Below are 19,948 nucleotides of genomic sequence, written 5' to 3'. Positions count from 1 at the left end.
TTCATTGTAGGGCCTCAGCATGTTTTTCAATGATTATCATTAATAAAGGACGTTTTGCAAACAATTTTGTGATCCCTGTCTTTCTATTTTTGTTTTCATTTTTCAAAAAAAAATAAAAATGGCAATGTTTTTTTTTGTGACTTTCTTGAACTCTTTTTCTAAAATAAAGCATTAAACATGCAGAAGTGATCTCACGGAATCCACTATGAACAGTTCTGTTATGGCTCAGTATGATTTCAATAATCCCATCTACCAAGCTGAAGAGGAGAGTGAGGAAGATTGTGAACTCCCTAAAGAATTGGTCAGATTGTTGAAGCAAGAGGAAAGGGTCATCCAACCTCATCAGGAGGAGTTGGAGATTATTAATCTTGGTACTGAGGACGCCAGAAGAGATATCAAGATCGGGGCTGCTTTGAAAGAAGATGTCAAGAGCAGGTTGATTGAGATGCTGAGAGAGTATGTGGAGATATTCGCCTGGTCTTATCAAGATATGCCTGGGTTGGATACCGATATTGTGGTGCACAGACTGCCTCTCAGAGAAGATTGTCCTTCGGTCAAGCAGAAGCTTCGTAGAACGAGTCCTGATATGGCTGTTAAGATCAAGGAAGAGGTTCAGAAGCAGTTCGATGCGGGTTTCTTGTCAGTAACGACTTACCCCCCGTGGGTGGCCAACATCGTTCCCGTGCCGAAGAAGGATGGCAAAGTCAGAATGTGTGTCGATTATCGGGATTTGAATAGAGCGAGTCCGAAAGATGATTTCCCATTACCTCACATTGATGTATTGGTGGATAATACGGCTCAATCCTCGGTTTTCTCTTTCATGGATGGATTCTCTGGGTATAATCAGGTTAAGATGGCGCCAGAGGACATGGAAAAGACGACATTCATTATGCCTTGGGGCACGTTCTGCTATAAGGTGATGCCATTTGGGCTGAAGAATGCCGGTGCTACCTATCAGAGGGCTATGACGACTCTCTTTCATGACATGATGCACAAAGAGATTGAGGTGTACGTGGATGATATGATTGCGAAGTCGCAAATAGAAGAGGAGCACCTGGTAAACTTGCAGAAGTTGTTTGACAGACTGAGAAAATTCAAACTGAGGTTGAATCCAAACAAGTGTACGTTCGGGGTGAGATCTGGGAAGCTGTTGGGCTTCATTGTCAGTGAGAAAGGGATTGAGGTTGATCCAGCAAAAGTCAAAGCTATTCAAGAAATGCCTGAACCGAAAACAGAAAAGCAGGTTCGTGGGTTTTTAGGGAGACTGAACTACATTGCGCGGTTTGTATCTCACCTAACTGCCACGTGTGAACCAATATTCAAATTGCTAAGAAAGAATCAAGCAATCAGGTGGAATGATGATTGTCAGAAAGCTTTTGACAAGATAAAAGAGTATTTACAGAAACCTTCAATCCTTATACCTCCAGTTCCTGGGAGACCGCTGATAATGTACCTATCAGTGACTGAGAACTCGATGGGGTGTGTATTGGGACAGCATGACGAGTCTGGTCGAAAAGAGCATGCCATATACTACCTTAGCAAAAAATTTACCGACTGTGAAATCAAATATTCACAGCTCGAGAAAACTTGTTGTGCTTTGGCATGGGCTGCTCGCCGACTGAGGCAGTATATGTTGAACCATACTACCTTGTTGATTTCTAAGATGGATCCAGTCAAATACATCTTTGAGAAGCCGGCTCTCACCGGACGTGTTGCCCGTTGGCAGATGATTTTAACAGAATACGATATCCAGTACACGTCGCAGAAGGCCATCAAAGGTAGTATTCTGTCTGACTACCTCGCCGAGCAACCGATCGATGATTATCAGCCGATGATATTTGAATTCCCTGATGAGAACATCATGTATTTGAAGATGAAAGATTGTGAAGAGCCTCTTGTCGAGGAAGGACCGGATCCTGATGACAAGTGGACATTGATGTTTGATGGGGCTGTGAATGTGAATGGTAACGGTGTTGGTGCAGTGCTTATCAATCCTAAAGGTGCTCATATACCTTTTTCTGCCAGATTGACTTTTGACGTAACCAACAACGAGGCTGAGTATGAGGCTTGTATCATGGGGATAGAAGAAGCCATTGATTTAAGAATCAAAACTCTGGACATTTATGGAGATTCTGCTCTAGTGATCAACCAGGTCAATGGAGATTGGAACACCAATCAGCCGCATTTGATTCCTTATAGAGATTACACCAGAAGAATACTGACGTTCTTCAGGAAGGTGAAGCTGTATCATGTCCCCCGAGACGAGAATCAGATGGCTGATGCCTTGGCCACTTTATCTTCTATGATTAAAGTTCATTGGTGGAATCATGTGCCACATGTTGCGGTGAATCGACTCGAGAGGCCTGCGTATGTGTTTGCAGCCAAGTCTGTGGTTGATGAGAAACCGTGGTACTATGATATCAAAAACTTCCTCAAGAGCCAGGAGTATCCTGAAGGTGCGTTGAAGAATGACAAGAAAACCCTGAGAAGGCTAGCTGGAAGCTTTTATTTGAATCAGGATGATGTGTTGTACAAGAGGAACTTCGACATGGTTCTGCTCAGATGCGTGGATAGACACGAAGCAGACATGTTGATGCAAGAAGTGCATGAGGGTTCGTTTGGTACCCATGTTGGTGGTCATGCAATGTCTAAGAAATTGTTGAGAGCCGGTTATTATTGGATGACTATGGAATCCGATTGTTTCAAATATGCTCGGAAGTGCCATAAGTGTCAAATCTATGCTGATAAGGTGCATGTACCACTAAGCCCTCTGAATGTCATGAATTCGCCTTGGCCATTCGCGATGTGGGGCATTGATATGATTGGGAAGATTGAGCCTACTGCTTCTAATGGACATCGCTTCATCCTGGTTGCGATTGATTACTTCACCAAATGCGTGGAAGCAGCTTCCTATGCTAACGTTACCAAACAAGTGGTTGCCCAGTTCATTAAGAAGGAAATCATCTGTCGTTATGGGGTTCCTGAGAGGATTATTACTGATAATGGTTTGAATCTCAATAACAAGATGATGAAAGAGCTTTGCAAAGATTTCAAGATTGAACATCACAATTCTTCTCCTTACAGACCGAAGATGAATGGTGCTGTAGAGGCGGCAAACAAGAATATTAAGAAGATTGTGCAGAAGATGGTCGTGACGTACAAGGATTGGCATGAGATGCTGCCTTTCACTTTGCATGGGTACCGTACTTCAGTACGTACATCGACCGGGGCAACCCCGTACTCCCTTGTGTATGGTATGGAAGTTGTCCTACCTGTTGAAGTGGAGATTCCTTCTCTGAGAGTCTTGCTAGATGTCAAGCTTGACGAAGCCGAGTGGATTCGAACAAGGTTTAACGAGTTGAGCCTTATCGAAGAGAGACGGCTAGCAGTTGTGTGCCATGGGCAGTTGTATCAGAGAAGGATGAAGAGAGCCTTTGATCAGAAAGTGCGTCCTCGAAGCTATCAAACTGGTGAGCTAGTTTTGAAGAGGATCCTTCCTCCCGGTACAGATAACAGGGGCAAGTGGACTCCTAATTACGAAGGTTCATACGTTGTGAAGAAGGTTTTCTCCGGTGGAGCCTTGATGCTTACAACTATGGATGGTGAAGATTTTCCGTCCCCTGTTAACTCAGATGTAGTCAAAAAATACTTCGCATAAATTGACCCGCTGGACAAAAAGAATAAAAGAGTCCAGGCAAAAAAGGGCATCCCGGCGAACCAAAAAACAGAAAGAAAAGGTTCGGGCAAAAGTTAGGGATAAAAATGAAAAGAATTTGTACACCCGGTAAGTCGAAAACCCGCAAGGGAGGCTTAGGCAAAAATGGGTATCCCGGTGGATTGAAAACCCGAAAGGGCGATCCAGACAAAAGAGGGATTAAAGAGAATACTACAGTCTGAGTTATCTGTACTTCATCACGCTTCATCGTCTGCCATCTCCAAAGATGTGATCGGTCCAGTCATTCTTCTCAGAAAGCAAGGGAGTTGGGAGGAAAACTGATGATCTGTGAGTTATAACAGAATTGAGAAATAGTGGATGCCGTGTTCATATTGTCATTAGGATAGATTTTTTCCTTTTGTGCGCAATTACCTCTTTCTAGGAATTGCTTCCCGATGTATTCGCCTTTTCAGGCCCATTTTCAATCAATAAAAGCCGTTATTCAGATAAATTGCTCTCTTGTTTTTATTTTTACTGTTTTGTTTGCAAAAAACGTCCGAATTTTTGATAAACATTGCATATAAAAACATGAAGGCTAAACAATAACGTGCAATAAGATGAAACATTTGAAAATCATTTTGAATGATTGAGGACACTTGAGCGTATCTTGTCTATGTAACCCCTGGGGCATATAGGTTGTGCTGTTTTGCAGGTTGTTACTTGTTGATTTTTTTGGCTGAAGCGGAGAAGCCACGATTGATTCCTCAGCAGTATGAGAGGATGGGGTTATTCCCCAGTAGATGAAGCAAGTTCGAGACTTGTCTTCCCCAGCATATGTCAAGATCATGATCAGAATTTCCCCAGTTGAGTTCCCAGTTGAGTTTGAAGATGGATTATCCCCACTGAGATTGAGGGATGTTGTATCCCTAGAGGAGGTATCAATGGAGTAGTTCTATTCCCCAGCAGTCTGGTTTGAAGTACTGTTGTCCCCAACGTGGTCGTGAGCGCTTATCCCCAGCAGGGTTGTGGATGTCTATCTCCAGTATGGTCTGATATATTACTTTCCCCACCAGAGTTATGCTTTTCCTCAGCAGAGTGGTGAATGCCTGTCCCCGTCAGGGTTGTGAAGTTTTTTCCTAGCAGATCTCCCGAGCAGAGGTTTGTGTTGATGGTTTTCCCCAGCAGGTTCCCCGAGTGGATCAGGTTCGGTGAAGTATCTCCAGCAGAGTTTATCCTACTTGTGGATGGGATGGTCTTTCCCCAGTGAAGTCGCTTTGGTTGTTTCCCAAGCAGAGTCCCCGAGTGGATTGGGATCCTTTCCCCAGCAACAGTGTTATTCTCCAGCAGGAGTGAGAAGTCGGTGTTACTCCCCGCAGAGAATTCCTCAGATAGAGTCTCCCCCACAGAGTTGGAGTGTTTGATCAATTTGCTCCCCAGCAGGAGTTTTCATCATTTGCATATTTGCATGTAGTGATCATTGCATCCTCAAATCGCGTAGCATTTCCATTCGATATGGAGCATTACGCCACAGAAAAATTCAAACATATGCATTCATGTGAAACCTAATTGGACCATATCCCCGGCAGAGGCGAATTATTGTTCAACATCTGTACGGCACGTTTGCTACAGTTGCTCCGGACAGCATTCAGGATTGATAACTCCCCAGAGAGGTTTATTTCCTCACCCGTCCATGGAAGGAAAGCTTGATTCTCCCCAGTGAGATCCCCAGCAAGTGTTTAGCCTTGCCCTGACATATGTAGATGTCGTACCCGTGATACCAATAAGTGTCTTGACAACACCCGTGTGTGTTCTTTCTTTGGCGTCGGTAAACACCATTCTTTCGGTGTCGGTAAATATCGTGTCTCACCCCAGTCATTGGTAAATGTCTGGTCGTCCCTTTATTAATGTCGGTAAACATCATCGTCCGATGTTCGTAACATATATTCTTTCCCCAGGAGTCACCTCTCTGTTGGTTTCGATAAACGTTGAGTTTTTCCTATTCGTTCGTTGACGTATAGTTGTTCTCCAGTTAGAGTCACCTCTCCGTTGGTGCCGATAAACGTCGAGTTTTTCCTAGTTGTCCGTTGACATCTAGTTGTCTTCCCCACAGGTCATCCGTTGATGTCTGTTCACCTCTCTGTTGGTTTCGATAAACGTTGAGTTTTTCCCAATCGTCCGTTGACGTTTGTTTGTGATTAGCTTTTCCCCAGTAGGGTCACCTTTCTCCGTTGGTGTCGATAAACGTCGAGCTTCTCTCGTTCGTCCGTTGACGTCTGGTCGAGTCTTTCCCATTCATCCGTTGATGTCTGGTCTCCTTCTCCGTTGGTGTCGATAAACGTCGAGCTTCTCCCTTGCGTCCGTTGACGTCTGGTCGAGTCTTTCCCACTCATCCGTTGATGTCTGGTCTCCTTCTCCGTTGGTGTCGATAAACGTCGAGCTTCTCCCGTTCGTCCGTTGACGTCTGTTCGAGTCTTTCCCATTCATCCGTTGATGTCTGGTCACCTCTCCGTTGGTTTCGGTAAACATTGAGTTTTTTCCATTCGTCCGTTGACGTCTGGTTGTATCCCTTTCTGTCCATTCATCCGTTGATGTCTGGTTACCTCTCCGTTGGTTTCGATAAATGTTGAGTTCTTCCCAATCGTCCGCTGACGTTTGGTTGTGTTAACTTTTTTCCCAATACCCACCTCTCCGTTGGTTTCGATAAATGTTGAGTTTTTCCCATTCGTCCGATGACGTCTGGTTGTATCCCTTTCTTACCATTCATCCGTTGATGTCTGGCCACCTCTCTGTTGGTTTCGATAAACGTCGAGTTTTTCCTAGCCGTCCGTTGGCGTCTAGTTGTGATTTCTTTGTTTCCATCCATCATCCTTCGATGACGGGTCTTGGTTCCTTTTCTGAAAAATCAAAATCCCCAGTGGAGTCGTTGGGAAACATCTTGACTGGTTCAGTGACAAATATCAGATCCCAGTGGAAGCGTTCGTGGGTGAATTTTCCTTTCTTGGATCCCCGCAGAGTGCAAATTTCTGCGGTTCTTCGGTATTCAATCCCTGTTTACCTTGAAGGTCTGACAGTCGTTGCTCTCATCCGTTCAGGTTCCCAGTTGATTGAATAGGGGCAGCTGTAGCACCTCAAATTTTCACCTCCCATTTGTACATACATTTTCATTTTAGGTCATTGACATTGCATTGTTCATTGCATAGTCCAGCAAGTCATCAGTCAAGACTGGTCAGGAGATTCAGTTGTGCAAGCAAGCAAGTGCATTTTCTATGGAATCAAAGCCCTAGGGTTGATACATTGAGTTCATATGACCCAAGGATCATCTTGAAGTGGTTTGATCAAGTGATTGAAGGCTCAAAGCTCATCAGTCAGTGTACAATTCATCTGAAACCCTAAAAAGTCAACAGAAGTCAACTGTCAGTTCAACCATGGATTTGAAGGTGGGAGATGGTTAGAGATGCCTCATTCATGTGTGAACAAGTCTCATTTGACATTTCAAACATCAACATTGAAGAATTTGAGGTCAGATCGAGACTTTCCAAAAATAGCAGGTGACCTGTAATTTGAATTTGCCAAAAATGGAAAGGTTTTGGACCAACTTCAACTTCAGATTACATCATCAAGAAAGCTTCAAATGAAATTTTGTCCAACATGAAAGTTGAAGATCTTTCTCTCCCATTTCCAAAATGTCCAAGATCATGGATTTCTAACGTGTAGTTGAGGACATATGATCAAATCATTGCCAAATATGCATGGGACTTCCAATGGCCATACCTTTTGATTCAAAGCTCCAAAATGAGTGGTTCTTTTTGCTAAATTCTCATTTTGACCTCTAGCTTCCAAAACATGCATTGCATTGCACAAATTGTCATCACATAATCATTTGCAAATTCTTGCATTTTTGGAGGGAAAAATTGGAGTTTAAATTTGGTGCATTGTTTAAGCATTCCACCACCACCATTGGCTCCAAAATGAATTTTTAAGTGAAAATGAATACAAATTCGTGTACTGTTCATCCATAATTTCCATGCATAAGGTGAAATATCAAAATTGGCATGGGCACCTCTTTTTTGCTAATCCACTTAACCATTGCTTAAACATGTTTAGGAGAATGATTAAGAGAGAGTATATAAGACAAATCATAACTGTTTTTGCAGAACCATAATCACTTTTTCAGATCTAGATCCAATTCTTGAAAATTTTCTCTCACTTTTTTCTTGCAAATTCTTCAAACACAAGCCACTTTTCTTGATCCATTCATCATCTGTTAGCATTTGTGAACAAGTTTGAAGGAAGATCTAAAGGAATTCGTGCAGTTTTGAAGCAGCTTGAAGCTTGAGTTCACCCATGGCAAATCAAAATTCTGGCCAAATCGCGTGCAGTTGAGCTTCAATTCTTCGTCCAATCAACTTCACAAGCACTTTGGAAGATCTGTTGAGCATCACAAGGCTTGGATCCATTGAATTCCAGTTTTGTTTTCTCCAAGAGGTTCAGTTTTCGAATCTCTTAATTCTTAAATTCATGTATATATTCTGGTAGATCTTGTTCTCCTGGTGATTCTGATCTAAATTTCGTGTGATTTGATGCATTATTAAGAGAGATATGCTTAATTGAAGTCTTGAATGTTAATTTGATTTTGCTTCGTTTTGCATGAATCATGATGAATTAACATGAAATATTGCTTGATCTATAACCTACATGTCATGAGGATTTGTTTGATGTATTTGTTTTTGAGTTCTGGAAAAAATTCTGGAAAAATGTTGAATCTCGCGCACTGTTCATCTTCTTCTGCATGAAGAAGATGAAGATCTTCAGCTATGCGTCGACCATACAGCAAGGTTGCGTCGACCATACAACAGTTTTGCGTCGACCGTAGCTGGTCTTGCGCTGACCCGAAGCTCTGGATGTGTTTCTTTGAGTCGACCATAGCTGGCCATGCGTCGACCCTTCTCTGGTTAGGGTTTGTGCTGGTGCCACTTTTTTGAATTTGTACATGGTTCGAATCCTGGCCAAGGCAGATTTTCAAATTTATTTCATATTTTCATCCTTTCCCTCCATATGCCATGCTATGTGTTTTCTTTCATTTTTATTATTCTCTCCAACTTCATAAAATCATAATAAATTGAAAAATGCATCAATTTGACTCCAATTTTTCGCACAATGCTCCTTGGTTTGTCTACTTTTCTATGAGCATAAATTTGCAAGTTGTGCTTGGCTGGAAAAATGATTTGTGCTAGGATGTTTGAATACATATGCATGTGTGATATTGCCTTATTCCTTTCATCATAAAATGCTGAGATTTTATCCAATGCTCATGAAATTTTACATGCTATAACTAGACTCTTGGCTTGACATTTTGGTGTTGATTTGGTATTTTTACCATTTGTGGTTTCTGTTTTATGATCATGTTAAGGTAGGTGTGACAATGTGTGTCACACCTTGTGATGTTCAACTTGATTGATATATTTGCCATGCCTAATGAATTTTTCCAATTGTCCTGATTTTTTGTGTGATGCATATTATGAATGTTGTGAATGAACATGAATTTTCTTGGAATTATTTGGATCATTTCTGATTTAATTGAGATTTTTCATTCTTGTTGGTCACATTTGAGCTTTAAAATTGCCTTGAACTTCAATTGATCATGAAATGCTTTTGATATATGATTTTGATGTGAGACCTTTTGGATTGTTTCAAGATGTGTTTGAAGTTGATTCATGTTAATTTTCATGTTCTGTTTTGGATTATTTCTCCATCTTTGACCCTAGGCCTTGACCTAGTGGTTTGTGACTCACAGTTGAGTTTTGATTTCAGGTTAAGAAGCACATTGCTATGATTGGAAGTTGCTCACTCATTTGAGTTGATTAATTGGTTGATGTTGACTAACTTTGAGTTGTTTTGTAGGTTGATGCCAAGTTGTTTGTGTTGTGCTCATTGGCTTATGCCTTGCACACTGTTGCATTGCTTGCTTGTCTGTCTGATTGTGATTGACTGTCTGTTTGATTGTTTGACTTGTATACTGATTGAGTTAGATTGTTTTCAGGTACATAAGTTGCTTAAGTTCTTTTGAACTTGCTTTTGCTTTGCTTGGTTGCTTAACCATTGAGGTATAACTTCTCTGACTTCATGTAGTCTGGAAGACCTGTCCTGTTACTTGGGCAGGCACCTGTCTGAAGTCCTCCTTAAGAGGCAATGCTTGTGTTTGTTTATTTTTGTGCCAAGCAGGAAAAGTCCTTTGATGAGGCAATTGGCAGATAAAAGAGATGTGTAGTCCATCTCCTGCTATTCAGTGTGTCATCCACTTTGCTCACACCTTGTGTTGATGCATTGTGGATATTAACCCAAGATTTATGTTGTGTCAGTCATATGTGGATAGAAGAGTTCCTACTTTCTGAACTCCCACACCTTCTATTTGAGTCAAGCTCTCCCAGGCCAGGGATAAGAGCTGTGAGGTCTTACCCTCACTTCCCGTTTCATTTGCTTCACCCTAACTCTCAATGTTAGGGTTAAGAGCTAACCACACCCGATTCCAGTTGGCTTGTGTTTCACAGCCTAACCTTACGTGAGCCCACTTTGTTTGTATATAGTGTGTGCTAATTGTGTGTATGATTGCTTTGCCTGTGCTGTTTAGGATAGCTTGCTCCCTGTGCAAGTTAGATAGAAACCTCAACCTAGGACCATGGTGAATTTACATGATAACTATTAGGCTCGAGTTAGTCTCCCTTCTAGTATGTCATTTCCCAGTCTCTGGTTAGGCTAGTCCTTTTTCCCTGCGTAGGGGAACTACGTCGCCCTGATCCTCATACCAGATGAGGTACGTAGGCAGGAGATGAGCTGATCTCTCCGGGCGCCCTTTTTCTTTGTCTACCCCTTTGTGTGCGTTTGGAGTCTGACATAAGTCCAGCGATTGGCAGTTGGTTTCCTGTGTCTTGTTTGTTTGTTGGAGTCTGACGTAAGTCCAGCGATTGGCGGTTGGTTTCCTGTGTGTGTATTTGTTGGTTTGGAGTCTGATGTAAGTCCAGCGATTGGCATTCGGTTTCCATGTTTGTCGGGTTGTGTGGAGTCTGACGTAAGTCCAGCGATTGGCAGTCGGTTTCGTGTTTGTGTTTGTGTGTTGTTTGGCGTGCGTTAGCCGAGCTACGAGTGCTCTGGTTCTTCTCCAGTCAGAGAAGATACGTATGCATAGGATGCGACATCCTAGCGAGCACGTTTCCCCTGTCCCGAACTACGTCGACTCTGATGTCTATGCCTGACAGACTACGTAGGCCCAGGATGCGATATCCTGCCGAGTTAGTTTCTTTTGTCGTTCTGTGTTTCCTTTTAGCCAGTATGTGCAGTTTGTTTGAGCAGTGTTTAGCAACCTTATCCTTCCTTTTGTGCGTGGATCCCGTCGAGTACGACGGATGCGTAGGGGTGCTAATACCTTCCCTTCGCATAACCGACTCCCGATCCCATCTCTCTCTGGTCGCGAGACCATGTCTTTCCTAGGTTTACTTCGAGCGTTTCCTTTCCATCTTTTGGGATAAATAACGCACGGTGGCGACTCTGTTGTTTCGTTTTCCCACCGGTTTTTCGCGTAATGCGACAACCTCCACCAAGTGAATGGGCTCGCAAGTCAACTTGCTAAGGAATACTCCACACAAGTCGACAAGACTATGCCATTCTCCTATCCTAAGGTGCACTCGAGTTCGGGTATAGAACCCATCTCACAGAGATCACCAAGCAAACAAGCAATTGTATATCAAGCAATTCAATCATTACAATCAATACAGTAATCCCAAATTGTACAAAAATATGTCATATAACAAATAAACAATATCATACAACAAGTGTGAAAAGTAGGCAAAACCACCAAGGATATTTGATCCCCAGCAGAGTCGCCACTTTTCTGTAGCGGTGTATTCGTCACTTTATGATTTATTGATTAAATCAAAAGCAAAGCATACAAAGAATCGAGTCGCCACCGCACTTTTATTTATCCAAAGGAATGGCTAAAAAGCGAACAAAAGCCTAAGAAGTTTTACACATAGAAAACTAATGAAAAGATCAGAGATCTGGGTAAGGGGTTAATTACGCAATGGGAAGGTGTTAGGCACCCAAAACGTCCTAGGTACTCCTAGGGAGCCTTTTTCACAACTTGTTGTACGAAATGTTATTTGTTTATGAAATATTTATTGTGCAAACATGATTGAAGGGATGGGAGAAAGAATATACAATTTATTATTTTTGTGTTTGAACGGATGAACCCGTTGCCTACGTACCTTTCCATGGAAGGTAAGGATCAAAACGCCGTAGTTCGGCTAAAAGATTTCCAAAATATGAGTGGATTCATTTTTAAAAAAAAGCCCTAAGGTCTTTCGTTATCCACGGGAGAAAACTCAACCTTATACAAACAACAAGTCCACCATGTGAGAAAAGCTTCAACTTGCTAGTGAGGGGTTAACCCTATAATAAGCAAGGAAGTCTTACAATTCAATCACTAAGGACAAAAGGTGAGATTAACATCAACCAACTAGGATAAATCAAACCTATGGCTAATGTATGAAAACTTATCAAGAATGGACAAAGCCACAAAACAATTGAATGAGTGAAATTAACCAATTAGAATTATTCACAAAATATGGTCAAAGTATGATTAGAATTCAATTCAAAAGAAGTATCATGAAAATGAAGTTTGAAAAATCAGAGGCCTAAAGCCTAGGTTTCTAATTTGAAAAGAGATGAAAATGTTCGCACAATAGTTTCTAGGTTTTGGATTAACATGCACATGGAGGTTTAAAGAAATAAAAGGTGGGAGGGTGAGGAAGTAAAACTTCTTAGATGTTCACCTCTTGAGATCATATGTAGATGATTCAAGTGATTCCTTTGGAATAGGCAACAAGCAAATAACAGATGAGCAAAGTAGATGGATACCGTATGCCAATCAATGGGCTTATACCAATCTCCTAAAACAAAATGGATACCGGATGCCAATCAATGGACTTATACCAATCTCCTAAAGCAAAATGAAACATGGATACCAGATGCCAATCAATGGACTTATACTAGTCTCCCAAAACAAAGAAAACATGATACCAGATGCCAATCAATGGACTTATACTAGTCTCACAAAACAAAATGAAACATGGATACCAGATGCCAATCAATGGACTTATACTAGTCTCCTACCATATCATAGGAACAACTGCCAATTAATGGACTTATGCTTGCCTCCTCCATGGACAAAACAAAATGCTACAAAGCAAAGTTATGAACAATGTTTATGAAATGATATACAAGTAATGATGACAAATGCACAAAGGCACACTCAAGCAAATATGCACAGATGAATCAAGTAAGCAAACCAACAAGTCAATTAGCACACACTATATACAATCAATTAGGCTCAAGCAAGGTTAGGCTTTACAGCCAACTGGAATGAGGTATTTTGAGCTCTTAACCCTAACATTGAGAGTTAGGGTGAAGCAGATGAAATGGAAATGAGGGGTGTGCCTCATAGCTCTTATCCCTGGTCAGGGAGAGCTTTGATCAATGGAAGGTGTGGGAGTTCAGAAAGTTGGAACTCTTCTCCACAAGTAGACTCTATAAGATCTTGGGTTATTATTCACCATGCATCAACACATGGTGTGAGCAAGGTGAATGACACACTGAGTAGCAGGAGATGGATTACACATCTCTTTTATCTACCAATTGCCTCATAAGAGGACTTTTCCTGCTTGGCACAAAAGTTAAACAATCACAAGCATTGCCTCTTAAGGAGGACTTCAGACAGGTGCCTACCAATAACAGTAGGTCTTCCAGACTACATGAAGATGAGAAATCATACCTAAGTGGTTAAGCAACCAAGCAAAAGCAAAGTCCAAATGAACTTAAAGCAACTTAGGTACCTCTTGAAGTGCAGAACCTCTGATTTCACATGATCTGCAGCTTGTAATGGTTCAAATCTACTCCACAGTGCTTGAAATGAAGATTGATGAAGTATTTGAGGCTTGACTGGACCTAGATCTTGCTCAAAACAGAAGCTCCATTTGCATCTTCATGAACATGAACTGCACTTTTCTTCCACGAATTCAGCACAACAAACCTTGACCTCTACCAAATCCAAGCTCAGGAACACGAATATGAAGTTAAAATGCCATGATATTTGGAAGAAAATTGAGTTATGAGTGAGAGAAAATTTTCAAGTGAGAGAGAAATTGAGATCTAGAAAATGTGAAAAGTGATTAATCCTCCCCAATTCTGTTAGGATTTAAGTATTTATATGCTATGCTAATCACTTGGTTAATCCCTAATTAGTTTGGTTAAGTGAAATAAGGTAAATTTCCAAAATCCAAATTTTGCATGTGCATGAAGCAATGGCACGTGAACAGTGCTCTCTTCCTCATCAAAGTCTCTTAAAATTTTCTTTTAAATCCAATGGCAATGATAAAAATCTCATACCATGCACAAATTTTGAATTTTGTAATTTCCCTCCAAAAAAACCATGGATTAACAAATGATTATGTGATGACAATTCATGTAATGTGATGCATGATTTGGAAATTAGAGGTCAAGAGGGGAATATTGTAAAAAGAACCACTCATTTTGGAGCTTTGGTTGAAAAGTTATGCTCATTTGAAGTCCCATGCACACTTTGCCATGTTTTGATCATATCTCTTTAACCACACATGAGAAATTGATGATCTTGGACTTTTTGGAAATGAGAGAGAAAGATCTACAACTTTCATGTTCAACAAAATTTCATTTGAAGCTTTCTTGATGATGTAATATTGAGTTGAAGTTGGTCCAAAATCTTTCCATTTTTGGAAAGTTCAAATTATAGGTCACTTGCTATTTTTGGAAATTTTTGACTGGACCTCAAATTCTTCAATGTGAGTGTTTGAAATGTCAAATGAGACTTGTTTGAACATGAATGAGGTATTTCTAATCACTTCCCACCTCCAAATCCACAGTTGACTTTGCAGTTGACTTTCTAGGTCTTCAGTTGACTGGGAAATGTTCTGATGAAATTCAAGCCTCTACCACTTGGGATTTTGCTTCAAAATATCATCATAGCTCATATGAACTCTTGTGAATGATTGTGGGGTCCAAATCTCAAGAATGACCACCATCTATTGCTCAATGAATGTCTTTGATTGCTTTGACCTGTTATTGCTTCATCTGCAAGACAAAGGTTAGATGACATATTTTTGTACTTTTGGTTAGTGATAAAAAGAAAAGCAATGATATACAAATGCAATGAATGCTTGGTGATCAAGAACCACTCTCAAAAGGATGACCCTCCCACAGGGAAGGAAGCAGGGTGTCCAATGATCCTTGAGGCAATGCAATGATATGATATGATGCCATGAGGGATCTTAGGGACAAAATTGGGGTCTTACAGACGCCTATTCTGATCTCTTTTCTTGCAGTCCTCAGACCCAAGGTCGATGATCTCTAACGATTCCTGGTACGGTTGAATGACTTTTGATTCCTGCTGCAGCAATCTAGCTAACTCCTCTAGGAGTTCACAATCTTCGTCACAATCTTCCTCAGCTTGGTAGATTGGATTTTCGAAGTCATAATTGGCCATAGAAGTACCATTGCCAACGAAATCCGAGTTGGGTCTGCATGAATGATGATTCATGCTTTATTTTAGAATGATTGGACAAGAAAGACAAAATATGAAACATTGCCATTTTTTTGAAAAACATACAAAGAAAGACATGGAGCGTGATTGAATGCGAAATGTTTCTTTTTATTTCATATTAAATAAAGATGAAAACAACTGGGGTCCTACAAGCTCCGTTATGCCTTGGGCACGGGCATAAGGATTTGAAATTTAAAAACAGAAAATTACGTTTGACCGAAAGTGACTTCGGGCAAGTCTACTGTTGTCCAATTGTTGAGGGTTTGGCCCACTACTTTCTTGTGTACGAAGCAATCAGCTTAGGGGTGTTGATCTCGTCATTCACCATAACAATTTTCACTTGAAAAAGATGTCTGGCGCTAACGGATTTCTCCGGAAGAGGGAGAACATGTTTGCCTTCTGCTGTGGACGACTTCTGTTGAGCTATCTACCTTGAATGGTATCCCAGGCCTGACCTGTTTTTGTTGGTGGGCAACTCCAAGACTCGTGCCCAACCTTCTAGATGACCTGACTTTATCACAGTCTGAGCGTCCTTCAGGGAGGACATCAGAAGCTCGGGTTTTCCAGATACCTTTCCATTGAGGGGAGTCATCAACATGTTGGCAATCTTGAATGCCTCAAACGATGTCTCATGAATTTCTCCACCTACTTCAACGTATCGAAAAAAGTATAGTTGACTGACTAGGATGTCTTCCTCTCTTAGGTAAGCTCTATAAGCCTGTGTAACTGTCTGTTTTCGGGATACTCCCATTGGTTGCATGTGAAAAACACTTCGCCTTCTTCCGAAAGCCTCATAACTAAGGGACTATGTAGTGTTATATTGAAAAAGTCCATGCCTAGGGTGATGCCTTGGGACCACGCTAAGAGAGGCGACGACAAAACGTCGCCCAAGAGGAGGCATTGCCTCGCCCTTGAGTCCTCCCTCACCCATACGGGAAAAAACGTGGAATAAGATATATCTTGGATAAGAAGAAAGTTAAAATCATTTTTGACTCACATCTCCATTGAAAATAAGAATTTAATTGTCCATTATATGACTAGGTGGACAATAATCTTAAAAGTCATATTTATTATTTAAATAACACAACATTATTATACATAAACCTTTGCACCCTCTTCGATATTAAAAACATAAAGTGTCAACCAAAATTTTATTTTTTTACTAATTTATTTTGCGTGCACTAATCAAATACAACCATACATTAAAAAATAAAATAAAGTAATAGCAGTATTACTTTCAGGCTTTCTTCCACCATGTCTAGGCTTTCTTCCACCATGTCTAACGAGCTTATTATGTCATTAATTTGACTAACTTCTCTATTCTACTACTTCCGTTTCAAAATAATTATGTTAATTTTTTTTAAAGAAACGCAATAATATTCTCATAAAATATTAAACTTTTATTAAATTAGTCCTATTAATATATTAAAAATAGTATAAACAGTTAAAAGATTTAATTAAAAAAATAATAATTAATGATACATTAAAAAGTAAAAATGAAAGTTATTTTAAAACAAATGAGAGTCATTTTGAAGACAAATTTTGAAATGGAGAAAATAAGGGTCTGTTTGATATGGTTTTGAAAAACTATTTTTTAGTTTTTAAAAATTAAAAATTATAAAATTTGTTTGGTAGTCTAATTTTATAAAACTATTTCTCAAAATTATTTTCTATTTGTGAGTTTTTAAAACTAAAAATCTAAAATAGGTTTTAGAGGTTTTGATTTTTTGATTTTTAGTTTTGGAAATTAGGAAGAGGACAAAACAAGAAAAAATGGTATTATATTCATCAATGGCAAATTTGTAACTATGTTCAACTTTAAAACAATTTTTAAAAATTAGATTACCAAACATGTTTTTTCCTCAAAACTTTTTTTAAAAACTTAATTTCCAAAATGGTTTTTAAAAACTTAAATCTAAAACTCATTCAAACGAACCCTAAGTCATCTCTCTCACTTTCACTTTCACTGACTTCTCATCACCCACTTGGATCCGTTGTCACCATGTTTGTGTCTTCTCAACAACACAACACAAACACGGAACCGCCACAATTTGTCCCCATTATATTCCACTTTTCTCCTCCAACATTATTCATCTTTCATTTCACACCACACCATGTCAACTTCAAGTGAATACCTCGAAACCCTCTTAACCTCAGCTAAACCCTTCATCCGTAACGAACTCAGTTCCATCAACACCAATCTCCCATCCTTAATAACCATCCTCCATTCCCGTGGTGCATCAGAATGTTGGCACAAACACGGTACTTTCCTCGAACACCTTGTCGACATTTTCCGAATCCTCCACCTTTGGAAATCCCCATACCCCGTCTCCCTCTGTGGACTCTTCCACTCAGCATACTCCAATTCCTACGTCAACCTCGCCATCTTCGACCCTTCAACCTCTCGCGAAATAGTTCGCGAACACGTAGGCGTAGAAGCTGAGCGTTTGATTCATTTGTTTTGTGTTGTTCCTAGACAAACTCTTATTCACGATGATCTTCTTTTTCATTACACTGATAAGGAGCTCTGTGATGATCTTGAAAAATCAGAATTGTCTTTGAAGGATGCAAAGGAGAAGGGGATTTTTAATGGGGATGAAAGATGGAGGAAGAAACTGCAGGGTCTTGTTCCTGTTGATGGGGTGAAAGTGAAGCATATAAGAACTGGTGAAGATGTGAATGTTTCGAGGAGGGTTGTGGCGGTTTTTGTTATGATGACTATGGCTGATTTTTCTGATCAGCTTTTTGGTTTTCAGGATATGCTGTTTGAGAATTTTGATGGTAGGCTTGAGTTTAAAGGGAACAATTTTGGTGCTGTTTGGCCTGGAAATGGTAAACCGGGTTTATGGTTGAATTCGATTTCGAGAATGGGAGCTGTTTATAATTTGATTTTGAGAGAGGAAGAGATTTTCTTGGAAGAGAAGAAACGGGTAGGAGTTGGAGAAGGAGAAGGAAGAGTTAATGTTGTTGATTGTGAGAGAGATGAGGACATTGAGTTGGTTTTGCCGCCGGTTTTCGATAAATGTTCAAAGGTTTTGGATGCAGGGGATCAAATAGTTGCAAGGGATTTGTATTGGGAAGCATTGAGTTGTGAAGAAGGGATGGAGAAGATTGAGGAGTTGTTGGTGAAGAGTATTGAGAAAAACCCTTTTGTGGGAGAGCCACATGTGGTGTTGAGTCAAGTTTATTTGACAAAGGGGAGATTTGAAGAGGGTGAGAGAGAATCTGAGAGAGGATTGACTCTTTTGCTTGAGTGGGGATGTCATTGGGATAAAAGGGTTTCTTGGGAAGGTTGGATTTCATGGACTAGAGTTTTGTTGATGAAGGCAAAAGAGAAATCTTGGCCTAATAATTCATGGGGTATCCTCAATTTAGGTCTTGTAAAGTAGTAAAGTAGTAATGTAACTATTTTGTGTGGTTTTCTATATATTCCTTCTATGAGATGTAAGTTGTGTTTATAGGTTTATGGAATATGCCGTACTATGTATTTCTTTTTATAAGTACTCTCAATGATCTATTATATCTTAGGGCTATATTGTGCAAGAAAAGGTTCGCATCATGGTTTGCATAATGTATTTTGTGATACATACTAGTTATATCTCAATTCAATTCAAAACTGAAATCAACACATTTCAATATTGAGTGAGTATCTATTTTGAACATTAATCTCATTCTAAATTTTCATATACTTGTGCTCTAGGACACAAATTAAGAAATTAAATATATATATATATATATATATATATATATATATATATATATATATATATATATATATATATATATATATATATATATATATATTTAAAATTATGCTCTCAACTTTCTAGTCAAAATATTGTATTATTTTATGATTAATTTTTTTTTTAGATTTCTTAACTTATGTCTTAAATAGGTGGGCAAATTGCCATTTCCCGTCCCGTTTAGGCCAGTCTTACAAAAGTCTGCACATATGACAAAATTGACATTGGGTAGGGCGTGTGCTTAAAACTTTAACTTGTTCCGAAAAAACGAGAGCTAGTCGAGCTTGTGGAAAAAAATGAGAGTTAGACGGACCCGTGGAAACTGCACTTTCTTAATGTAAAAATTGTAAAAATTTATGTTAACATATGCGTCCGCAAATCTTTACAAAAAAAAATGGGACGGGGTCGGACATGTATATTAGATGGTGCGGACCTAAAATCTTGATATACCCCGGAAAATTTTAGATAAAACGAGCATGTCCAACGGATCAAACCAGCTTTACCATCAATAGTCATGAAGTTAACAAGACACAAATTAGAATACTTCAAAATTGGCATATTAAATCTCTTATGTCAATTTAACTTAATATTCCGTTTTATTCCCTTAACTAAAAAATAAAAAACGTTACAAGTTATTCCTTTAACTTCACTTTTGTTACCCTATTAAATCTCTTCTTGTCAATTTCTGACAAAAAAAACACGAAGTTCGAGTGACGTGCCGTGCTAGCAAGTCCATTGATACAAATTTGAATCAACATATTTAGTTAGAAACTGATACACCATTTAAATTGCGAAAACAAAATCCTCGCAATTTAAACAGTGTATCGGTTTTTAACTATATATTCTGACTCAGATTTGTATCAATGACCTTGATGTCACGCCACGTCACCAGAAATTAAGGTTTTTTCTCAAAAATTTGACGAA

At 39.7% G+C, this 19,948-nt stretch overlaps 1 protein-coding gene across 1 annotated transcript; it reads left to right on the top strand.

The window, feature by feature from the left end:
* Positions 1-17,210: 17,210 nt before the first annotated feature.
* Positions 17,211-18,745, top strand: LOC127091541 (uncharacterized). Its single transcript, XM_051030210.1, has one exon. It carries the CDS (start codon positions 17,396-17,398, stop codon positions 18,668-18,670), a length of 1,275 nt encoding a protein of 424 aa, XP_050886167.1. The 5' UTR covers positions 17,211-17,395; the 3' UTR covers positions 18,671-18,745.
* The last annotated feature ends 1,203 nt before the right edge of the window (positions 18,746-19,948 follow it).

Source organism: Lathyrus oleraceus, chromosome 6 (assembly GCF_024323335.1).
Source record: "Lathyrus oleraceus cultivar Zhongwan6 chromosome 6, CAAS_Psat_ZW6_1.0, whole genome shotgun sequence".
NCBI lineage: Eukaryota > Viridiplantae > Streptophyta > Magnoliopsida > Fabales > Fabaceae > Lathyrus > Lathyrus oleraceus.
This window is presented reverse-complemented; position numbering and strand designations above follow the sequence as displayed.

What these genes read in the sequence shown, in the direction of transcription:
- LOC127091541 (XM_051030210.1), top strand. Translation starts at nt 17,396, where the DNA reads ATGTCAACTTCAAGTGAATACCTCGAAACCCTCTTAACCTCAGCTAAA.